We start from the raw sequence: 12054 nt of genomic DNA on the forward strand, positions 1-12054 counted from the left end.
TCCCTACACTTATTTCAAAATACTGTATTAAAATTTCTGTGAATTCTGTGATTTCTTATATCTGTTTAAAAACATACATATGTATATTTATAGCAGCAAAGCATGGTGGCTTATTCACCAAGACATTAACAAGTCTGCAGAAGCCATTTTTTAAGGTCAGATTTTACTGGTTCTTTCCACACCAGGCATTTGACTCTTCAGTTAAATATTTGAACTCTGTTCTGCTACTATCATTATGTTTTGAGAACTCATGTATGAGAGTCTTGCAGAATTTCCTTGGATGTGGGAGCAAATGTGATGTTGTTCTGTCCGTGTTCCGTCACACTGGTGTTGCAGTGAACTATTTCACTTCAGATAATGAACTCTGTGAGCTTGCATCACATGTTTTCAGGATCTTCCTTGTCACTGTGGAGTCTTCTGAGCAGAACCTTATCCAAATACTTTGTGTATGTCCATGTCTGCTGAGAAAGAGATGCAGGAAACTCGGTCTTTTCCTGTAACAAAACTTCAGAGAGTTTACTACAAGAAATGTGGTGCTATTTTTTTCGGGGCAGAACTTTGGTTTTCTATGTAATATCACCACTGCTTTTAAAACTAAGGATTTGTACATGTGGCTGAAATTTGAATATGATGGAGATTAAGTGGAAAGCAGAGATTCTTCTTGGAGTAATTTTGTTATTGATGTGAAATTGACTGTCCAGTACTACATCTTGTTCTTTGTATATGTGTCAGATTTCAGATTCTCTTGTTTCAGTCCTTGTGTTTGAACTTTTCATGTGTGTTGCAACCCATACTAAATGCTACTAGGATGGTTACGTTGAATATTTTATATCTAAATGACCTAGACCTGTATTAAAAAGGGTGCATGATTCAGAGTGCTTTACATGCTGATATTTCAGCAGATAATTATTGGAGAAACAGACAGATCACAAAGGAGTCTGTGGGATCAACATAATTTTGGATGAAAAAAATTGAAATAAAAAAGCATCAGAGAAAATGAAGAAAATGAGAAGTCACAGACCAGGATTTACTTGTGTGATAAAACTCTGTGGGGAAATTAAATGACAATAGTTTTGTCTTTATGTATCACAACAGTGCTATTGATTTTATGGCTTTTTTAATGCATTAGTGGTTGCTCCTGAGCAGAACTGAATCCTTAACAGACACTCTTCTTTAGATTTTTTTTTTTTTAAGAAATAGTTTTTCAGTGTTTCTGCTATGTGCATTTGACTTTTAATTAAAACACATATTTTCTCTTCTCCTAACTACAGCTAATCCAGCAATTAAAGAAGATACTTTGGTTCTCAAGATTGGATCTGTCTCTATGGCTCCTCAGGCTGACAACCCTCTTAGTAGAGCTGTGCTCAGAAAAGACATTTATCAGTAAGTGTTGGAGGAGGGGGTTTGGTTTTCATATATGGTCTCAGAGAAATTCATTTTGGGAAAAGTTAATTGATCAATAAAACTGGTACGTGCAGCCTGTAAAAATACTTTTCACATACAACCTTTTGATATTCAAAACCACGTTTTTCTGATTTTCTTCACTTGTGGGCTTTCAAATCCATTTAGACAAATCAAGTTCTCTTGTGAAGTGCTGATGAATAACAGAATTTAAATGTCAAGTCATTACGAAGCTTAAGCTCACAGATGAGAACATTTTAAGAGGCTTTCTTTTATTCGGCTGCTACTAAGTTCACCTAAGAGAAAAGGGAAGTTTTTGCAACTACCAGAGTGTTCAGAAGCTATATAGTGTGGAGGAGATAGATCTTAATAATAGAAATGATGAACATATATTCAAACTGTACTATTCTTGATGTCCTGTAGATCAAAGCTGAAAGGAAAGCAAACTTCTAAGGAGCTCTTTCCCAGTAAACACATTTTCTGTGAAAATGTCATGCTCTGGATTGTGTCACTAAGTATGTGCAAACCACACTAATCATATATAGGCAGCAAAACTGGTGAACATATGTAATCAACATGATAAAAGTAATATATGATCCTTAGTAGAGTTGGCACTGTTGCTAGACATGAAAGTATGGTTGCAAATAATACCAAGTGAGAAAAGTCACAGAAATACAGATGAACAAGTGTCTTATACTTCCTGTTGGTCTGTTTTTCAGATGTGGCAATACTTTTAACTACTTCATAGTGCTCTGCAACAGAAATTACAAACATCAAAATCTTTTCCCAGCAGTAAAACATTTACTGCCTAGAAAATGACAGCAAATTTTACTTTTTGTCAAGACTAGGATTTTTAGGAGACCATGAAATATCTCCAGTTTCACTTCTAATCACTTAGAAGTTGTAAGAGAGTCTTTTTCTTTATATTTCCATGTGGAAACATTTAAATTAGTGTTTTTGCCTGTTATGTTTGGTTAGAGTAGTTTGTTTGTTTGTTTTAAATGAACATTGTATCTACTGTATTATGGAGCTTTCATGGAAGAAATCTTACAGCCTGGCACCAGCAATGGCTTTGGGTAGCAGGGCCTGATCCAACTATCAATGTGCCCACAAATAAAAGAGATCTTCCTGATATTTGTACAGGCTCCTTCTGCTTCTGCCCTCTCTGACTGAGGAGACTCCCATGTGATACCTGCTTTCAGGGTTACAGAACCAAATGTAGGTTTTACTCTTCTCACAGCAACCAAAAATTTGTCAGACAAATCCCCTATCATAAAGTGGAATCTGCAAGTTCCAGCTTCCTTAAGGTTGTTTCTGTCGCCTAGGGGACCTGTGCAATGTTCCTTGTACGAACAAGTTGGTGAGTAAGCGACAGGAGGGATACGATGTCCATCTAAAATCACTGAAGCTATGCCAGTTTACATTTTTGAGTCTGATTTCTTTGCATCTGTGGCTTTACCTGAAATGCAGAAATTTCGTGCTTTTCAAACCAGAAGTCACTCAATTGCTTAAAGGTTCTGATGCCTTTTTGTGTTTTGGGTCTCTGGGTGTTGTATACATAAATGTTCCAGACTTAAATTTGTGCAGTGTATATTTGGCTTTCATAGTTGTACAGAGTTATGATATACTCCAGTCCTCCTTTAGAAATCAAGACACCAAATGGGTAAGGTAGAAATAAGCACTGGGCCACAGACATCTCTCATCTGACTGTTACTGGCTTCTTTGTGACCAGACTCACAACATCATGCTTCCTGTGTCTTTTTCTGAGAAATATCTGCCATTTTCAGTAATTTCCTCTAACTGCTTCAGTGACGGTTCTTCTGATTTCTCAGCAGCTGTCAAATGACTCAGTCTTATCTTTGTTCCTTTAATCATCCAATTAAACTAGCTTTAGTGTTTTTAAAATATGTCAGGGCAGAGTGTCAAGTTACTTTGCAGCATTTTATGAGACAATATTGAAGTTGGTAGTGGGTGGTCTTTTGGTTTTGGGAAGAAGGTTACTGTTTCTATCTGTTTAAGCAAACTTCAACACTGTTGAGCAATATAAATTAATATTTTGTAATTAAAAATATTAAGATTCCAGTTTGGAGTCAAAGTAGATGTGTTTTCTAATTACATATTCTTTGATCCAGAACATACTGTAGTTGCAGGAGCATGGTTGAAGATGGCTGTTCATTTTCTTACATGGTAGTCACTGCTGTTAGACCAGTGGAGTTGTGAGTGGAGTTAATTTCACCATTTGTCAGTTTTCCTTTGGAAAATACTGTAATACAAAGGTTTTTAGGGCAAGACAGACAGTCTGTATTCAAGGGCAAAAAAAAAATGGGATATTTTTAGCACATATGACTGATGTTAGTATTTGTTTCTCGAAATACGAGATTTCTTAACTTGCACAGTATTCGCCCTTTTTAACCTGGCCACAGTAGATGGTACCAGATAGCAAAAACGTGTAACTGGAGCTAATACAGATTGCTTAAAAATCAGGTCGTAAAATGAGCAAACCCACACAATGTTTAACTCATGCATTTTGGTGAAAGATTTCTTAATAAATATCAACAGAGGTACAATTAGTACAATATCCAACTTAAGAGACTCTAAAAAAAACCTTACAGCAGCCTGTTCATTACGGAAGAATTAGCTGCTACAGCATTCTAATAATCCCAGCATGTCATCTTCTGTCTTTTTCCAACCTCTCTTCTCCTCTAATTTGCTGCTGCTGCTTTTAATAGAATAAAAGAAAATAAATCGTTGTCTGAACCACTGTCTTTACAGTGTTTCTGGAGCGGGGATCCAAACTTAATTTGTGGTGTCACTTTGGTTTAAACAGTCTTCTGTTTAGGTCTGAACTACAACCACATGCAATTAATGTGGTGTTTCATGAGAAAGAAGAATTTTTGCTTCTCATTTAGAAACTGTTCTTTTAGGAAAGGCTGAGAAATTTTTTAATGGCTAAAGGCTGAATAGAATTTCCAAATATCTTTTGAATTTGTCCCATAAATTCATACATGAAAAACTGAATGTGCTCATATATCATTAACAGAATGCAAGTGCATGAAAGGTAAGTCTGGTATGTCTCCAGGTCATACTAAATAAACTGGGCCACTTCTGGCCTGTAAGCTGAAGTGACTCCATCTGTGTCTTAGGAAAAATAGCTTACTTGCTTAACTTGGAGAGAGAACTAAATTGAAAATGGAATGTTGGAAAAATAATGTGCCCCAAAAGTTTGGGCACAAATATTTTTTCAGGTGATTATTGGAAGTTGGAAAGAAACGTGTTGACATAGTAACCTCAGTTTTCTTATACCATATAAAAATTAGTCTAAAAATAACTATTTCCGCCAGTAGAAAATGGACTAATTTACTTTACACTATTAATACATGAGGTAAACAAAGGTGCATCTACCATAACAGTAAATATAGGGCTCCTGAAAGAAGTACAGTGGCAAATTTTTAGCTGGTTACAGTAAGAGACAATTTCTCCTTGTCAATTTTTTCTTCCTACTAAATCCTCAGAGTTGGTTTGTTCATTGTAATGATTTCTCCTGCATTTCTGATTCTTAAACCCCAACTAAAGTGTGTTTCTCTTCAACAAGTATCACCAGAGTTGTATGTTCCCATCAAGAAACTGCCAATTCTGTGGAGCAGAATTCTTGTAGATACCAGAAGGCCTTGGGATGGGGCCAGAGGCCAGAATAAAGGAGATTTTGGATAAGCATGCAAGTGAGGCATCTGCCCAGCCTGGCTAAAGAGGGGGGAAGAGCAGTTAATTAGAACTGTGAAGGAGTCAGAGTAAATTAAGCTTCTGCTAAGCAGTGAAGGAGAGAACCACATTTTTGTGGGTTTTAGCTACCTGGTCATATTAAATTTGGGACTGGGGGGTGCTGCTGCTTGGAGACGACTCAGCAGGCTGTAGAAAAACAAGATGATGTGGTCATTTTTTGGCTTGTGTGGTTATGCTGTGTATGTTAGAACTTTTTAAGTGGCCAAATGAATCATCAAATGCATTTGACAAAACAGAGAAAGGTCTAGCAGTTTTGGGGAGGAAGAGTGCTGAGATAGGGAAATCAGATTAATGCCCTGATGGAGTGAAAGTCAGCCAGTTATTTGTTATCAGAGAAATTACATTGAAGGGAAATTTTAAATGCTGTAACTAGAGGAAAAAATAAGCATCTCTTTGGAGACAAAAAATTGCATTTCTCAATCCTGGGCTTGCTCTTGTTTGGTGCTCTGGTGTCTAATAAGATAAAAATTGCAACTACAGTTTTTTTCCTCAGGATCTTCGTAAAACTCTCTCATCTGTGGATTCTGTGGTACCTAACATCAAAGGTATGCTTCTACTACAGTGTTAGTGTAATGAAATTAAGACCTTAACTGTATGCCAGTTACACAGAGACTTTTGGCAGTTGTGGTGTGTGTAGCAATGCTTTGTTCACTTTGGAGGACATCAGTTAAGATTTCTTATTAGCAGTGAGCACTTCTCTAAAAATGTAAATATATGGTTTTATGTGGAGAGTGATAAAAGCAGTTTTGTGGCTGATTCTGTCACAGAAATCCAAAGGAAGCATAGAATCGTGGAATAATTTCAGTTGGAAGGGACTTCTCTAGTTCGTCTCGTCCAGCCTCCTACTCAAAGCAATTTAGATCAAGTTGCTCAAGTCTTTCTCCACACAACAAACTCAGCAGATTATTTAGATCTGTTTGATAATCACTTGTCAAAAGAGCAGACTTTTGATGGCTATAAAGCAATGCTGAGGGCACCAGGCCGGAAGATCCTTTTGCATTTATGGAGATGGCTGCAGCAAACAGAGTAACATCTCCCAGAGTAGCTTGAAAAAGCCACATTTCCTTCTTTGTGTGTCTTCATATGTGTTCCCTTTGTGATTTCCTTAGTTCTTTATGTTTTATTAAAGTAGCTAGTGTAGAATATCAGCATGAATAAATTATAATGCTTTAAAGAAGTGGAACTAATCAAATGTATCTGTAGACATCTTAACCAGTTTTCTGCCCAATTATCTCACATTCTGTGAGATAATTTTGTCGCCTTTTTAGATTACAACACTGTTTTCCTATATATAGAAACAGTGCTTAGTGCAATTAAGGTGAGCATACTTGGAATCCTTGAACGCTTTTAGGCAGTGGAAACATGAAATAAAAAGGACTGAATAAAAACAAAAAGTGTGTATGTTGGGGGTTTATAACAATGAATAGCACTAGTTGTGCTAAGCTACCAGGAGAACTGGACAGTATCAATAGGAAAATGGCTGAGAAGACCTCATCACAAGACCGAGCAATTCTGTTTCTCTGACTGAAAAATAAGAGGAAGTAGATGCATGGCTCTGCTTAAATATGAAGCAGCATGGAGCTGGAATTTGGTTCTACTTCTGTATTGGGATAAGGGCCCTGTTATACCAAATACTGCAAATTATCTTTATAATTGAGCGGGTAATCTGAGAGAGAGAGAGAGAGAGAGAGATAAAAATAAATTGCTATATGTAATTGCAAATTATCTATATAATTGCCAGTCATCCCAACATGGTTGTTTTTAGCAAACTCTGACATGAAACATTAATTAATAGAATTTTAGGGAGTATCCATGAACAGATAAAGTAAAATAATTTTGAGGTAAAATGTTCAAAATGCAAAAATGAAATGTCTGACAAAGAGCACAGAGAATACAGGCTGTTTGGAGGCTAGTGTGAAAAGGCCTTGGTTATAAAGTCCGGAATAAATATTGCTAAATTATTGAGTTCTGGAAGTTTAGGTGAACAGAATCACAAACTTTCCTCAGCTTGGCCAATAAAGAATCTAATTGTTGTCTATGCTCTGGATTCATCATTTTTGAGATCCAAGGATTTCATTCATGTCATACATCAAAGCTTAACAGTCCAGGTCTGAATGTTCCATGGTCATTTTCATGTGTAGATCTTTCATAGATCAAAGCATAAAGCTGTGCTTAGACTGTTTTCAATTTGTGAATGTAAATGGAAATTCTTTAAACGCCACCCCCACCCCCCAAAAAAAAATTAATGTGAAGAGTTTAATCATAAAAGGTAGCTGTAAATTATTTCTTGTTTTTTCATAAATCTTCTCATCAATACAAGTCTTTTTCACTGTAAGTGTATCTAATCTGCTATGTTTTTCATTTTTGTAGTTTACTGTTTTCAATTTTTTTAACTCTTGAACGTTTACAAATAAGAAAACAAGGTTGTTTTTCTTATACAATATCTGCTATTTATCTTTATTTCAAGGAGCTTTACCTAGAACATGCTTGTAATAATCAAGTAATGCCCATAATTGGTTAACAGAAATCCTTCAGTGAAAAAAGGAGTAATAAATAATTTTGTGTGTCTGTGCTGATAGTGCTGGAGTGAGGGAAAGGAAAGAATGATGGAAGGATTTTATGCAAGAAGCACATGCATAGCCAGCAGTCTGTGTGGAAATCTGTTTTTTCTTTCAAATGTGGTTTGGAAAATCAAATGCTTTTCAAAACTTTTCAACAGCACCCACATCTATAAGCATCTTCTCTTCAGAAATTAAATTGCTGTGGAACGTGTTTATATTCAAAAAAATATACCTTTAAATTATTGTTACAAAAAGCCTGCTGGATTTTCTATAACTGTAATATGAGCAAAAAGGTCAATTCTTGATGTTTTCCTTTTCAAACCAATTAACAGTTTAAAAAAAAATCTTTTTTGCATAGAAGTTTAGTATTAAGATGACTAAATGTTTTCTAGAATATGGACCTAATATGAATAATTTCCTTTTAAGAGTTGATTATTTTATAAAGGTTCTAATAAAACTTATTTTCCATTTTGCTTTATTTTTTTGAATACTTAATTGAAGCTTATTTGGTAGACAAACAAGGAATTGGCTAATGGTGGCCTGAATTTATTTTTCTTTGAATAAAGGCAACAAAGATAATCAGTGAAAAAATGTACATAGTTTCTGATGGAAATGTGAGCAGCTTGTTAAAATGTGCATATGTACCACAGAGAATTGGAAAAAGTAAAAGTTACAGTGCATCATAAAACCTCTACAGTTTTTCTTTAATTTCAGAACGATTAAAACTGCAGAGGTAATGTTATGTAGGAAAATAACTTTTAGGAAAAAAAATTTTAGTATTTCAAGGAGAGGTATTTCTTTTATTGCATAGAAGTTGTGAAACAGGGTTACACTAGTACCATTTTCAGGGTTTTTCTTCCTGTGTTAAGGCAAAAAAAACTTGTAACAGTGAATATTTTAAACTTGTCCCTGTAATTTATTTTCTAATTTTTCAGATCTCAGACCAGGATGTTTCTATTCCTCAAGATATGTCTTCTTTTTTTGACAGGATTCTCTCTACATTGAATTTGGATGTGCTGCCTTAGGGGTTTTTTGCATTTAATAATCTTTAGCTTTATTTATTGATGAATTGGGGTTTAAATCAAAATACTCATATTAAATAGCAAGTTCTAAATATTGTCCTTTGCTATTGTACTTGAACGCATGCTTTTTTAGCATAAGGACCTTAGGAAAGTTGTCTTTGTCTTCCATAAGAATCCTATACCTCTCTCTGGAGTAGGGCTCAGAAATAAAGTCTTTTCCTGCTTTACATTTCTCTCTTCTTCTATCTTTAGTAGAGAGGCAAAAAAAAAGTCTACTTAGACCTTTCTCCCAGTAAAATATTCATATATATGGATAGCATTACATGGAAACACCACTCCTAATTAACACTGGCATGTTTGAGACTATTGCAGCAGTTATTAATTTAAAACCCTCAGCGGAAACTAATTGTAAAATAACAGCTGGAACTGCCCATTTAGTTTCAGAAATGTAGCTTGTTAATTATCTAATACCAAAAGCTATTCAGAGCTAAATTTATATTTGGAATTCAACTTTTAAAATGTTCAGCTTTAACTATCAATCTTATTTTTACTTGAAATTTCTTTAGTTGTGAGTTTTGATGGAATCTGCAGTAATACGTAACTAATTTACCTAAATACATATATTTGAAATACATTTCTTTTCCTTAGAATGTGATAGTCAAAATAAATTTAATAAGAAAAACATTTCTACAACTATATTTTTCTCTTTAATTTATGACTTTAAGCGCTGTGTGCTCAATACACGTTCTCTTTCACTTAGTAGCGCCGAATCTGATTCTTAGAATAATTTTTAGTTTCTTTGTGCAGTTCCTCATAGAAAACAAATTGAAATATGCTTTATAGAAACATTCCTATCAAAGAGCACTGGCATTATTGTGTCATTTAAGCATCTATTTCTTGTTGATCAGGGCAGCTCTTTTGGTAACCTTATTAAATATGTCAGAAAAAAAAAAGTGAAGTAAATGTGAATAAAGAATGAATTCAAAGGAATAACCAATTTGTTCAAACAGAGCAAAGGTGAAATCTGTAAAATTGTTGAAGTTATTTTTTTGAAATGTCCTAGTAACTCTCAATGTGTGTATTAAAAAAAGAATTTAATATTAAAAATAACATCCTTCCTCAATGATATATTGTTACTTTAAATTTCATTTTGAGAACTTAATATGCATTCTATCTGCAAAGTTCTTCCTTTCTTTCAGTTGGACACACTGTTTCTGACTTGACTGAGATATTTGCACAACTGTGGCCTTCACCCTAGCAGCATCCCAGCCCTTTGTAAGGAGGAGGAGGGGGGAGGAGGAATGAAATTAATTTTATGGAGATTCACAGAGATGTGCCAAATAGTCCTGCTCTAGAGGCAAGTTTGACCGGGAAGATCATGGGAACTTGCTCACATGTTTGGGAGGGACTGCGGTAGAAAGACAATGGTGAGGAGAACCCCTCTGAGCCTGGGCACCTTGTGGAGGTGCCAGTTCTTTAGCAGTGCAGGGCAATGCAGTGGTCTCCCCTGACCTCGTGTACCAGTTCCAGCTCAATGCCTGGCTAGCTATGACTGGCTGGCGCACACACTTCACTGGGCAAATATGATGATGACAACTTCAAGCCTCGTTTTGGCTGTTTGCCTCACTCTACTCCATTGGCTTAGTGGTGAAGTAGTTGCAGTAGACTGAAGATCTCAGTGATTAGGGCAACCGCATTTAGGTTTTTTGGTAATGCTTTTGAGTTTACAGTGTGGTTATGATTGATTGATTATACAGGTGTAGTTCATTCTAACATCTGTGTGTGATTTAGAACTAAATTGGGAATAGATTTTCAAACTCCCTTTAAACTGGCCTGTGGGTTCAGGTTGTGAAATTCTCAGGTCAGACAGTTTAGCTGTGAACTTGGGAGATAGGCATGAGAGAAGCACCTCTTCAAAAAAGGAGTCTACAAAGTGTTCAATAACATATTTTATATAATTTATTGTAGCATGTACTCCATTTCTTTGACTATTTAATAAAGATGCCATCATTTAACAGCTTAAGGTCAGACGTAGATAGCGGTTGTAAAGTAAAGTTTTCACAAGGGCATTGTTTGCTCTGTTGTGCTACTGCACTACACTTTGTTCTATAAAAAAGGTTTTTCAGCTGTGGGTGATCTTAACTACCATATGTTCTGCAAAGTCAAGGCTAAGCTTAAGATACACAGCAGCCTGAACTCAGAGTTTCCTTGGTCTTCTGATATTCCTTGCTGTCTCAAATATGGTTTTAACACAATTAATTAGTATTTGCTGTGTGATATATATGGAGCTTGACACATGAAGTTCATACAACATCAGTTTTGAAATCTGTGATATGTTTATGGTGACTGAGTGGAGGAGAGATTAGGATTTCCTTTGTTTGTACTGGTTTGAGGTGCTGTTTAACATAGTTTTTTTCTGTTTCCTTTTTTACAAAAAACTGCAGTTCTGCTGTGATGAAGCCTATTATAGTGAAGCCAATCAAAATAAAATCAAACCATTACAACAAAAATTGTTTGAATTTTTCTTAGTTTTAATCATTTTAAACTATGTGTTATATTCTCTTATTTTATACACTGAAATGCTCAATATTTTGAACTGCTTGCCTTGATACTTCCTAATCTTTAGATGATAAGTACTTGTTATGCGTAGGGTTTTTTTATTGAGTCCTTAAGGTTATTGCAGTTCATCGTCTTCTCCCTAGGAAGAGTAATCTCTTCAGCTTTTTGTTTCATAACCTTTTGCACATTTTAAATGAACCCCTCGGAAATCTCATGTCTCTGTTTCCCTTCAACCAGCACGGAAACACACCTCCTTCACTGAAATCGGGTTGAGTAACTATTTGCTTCCCTTAAGTCTTAATGATGGCCCTTCCTCCCATTTGAAAATATTTTTCAAACTGTGAATTCTTCCCCAAATTAATTCTTGATTTACCACAGTGGAGAGAAAACATGTCAGATGTATGAAGAGCTCTTTGAGTAGAGAAGTCTCACCCTTCCACCGAAGCAAGTGATGTGCAGACTAGTGTCACCATTTAAGGCTGGGCCAGTTCTTAAAACAGGTGACAGACGCTCTCTGTTACCCCCCTCCTCCCCCCCAGGACGGGAAAGGATGGAGAAAAGGGAGAGAGACTTATGAATTGGAAATTAAAACTACTTTAATAATACAATAATAATGGAAAAAATAGTATAAGGTATTAATACTAGTACTACTAATAGTGGAAATAAGAGGAAAAGTATACAAAACCGATGCTGAGTGTCCCGATGAGGGTGGGGGGTTGCAGGCCACAGGC

General features: G+C 35.6%; 1 protein-coding gene across 1 annotated transcript in view; it reads left to right on the forward strand.

The window, feature by feature from the left end:
• Positions 1 to 12054, forward strand: part of LOC104165251 (vacuolar protein sorting-associated protein 13B-like) — a 270979-nt gene that overhangs the window by 78267 nt on the left and 180658 nt on the right. Inside the window, exon 13 of the mRNA XM_009704826.1 lies at positions 1272 to 1383. Within this exon, the coding sequence (XP_009703128.1) occupies positions 1272 to 1383 (112 nt within the window). The remainder of the gene's footprint in view (positions 1 to 1271; positions 1384 to 12054) is intronic.

Source organism: Cariama cristata, unplaced genomic scaffold, assembly GCF_000690535.1.
Source record: "Cariama cristata isolate BGI_N322 unplaced genomic scaffold, ASM69053v1 scaffold7657, whole genome shotgun sequence".
NCBI lineage: Eukaryota > Metazoa > Chordata > Aves > Cariamiformes > Cariamidae > Cariama > Cariama cristata.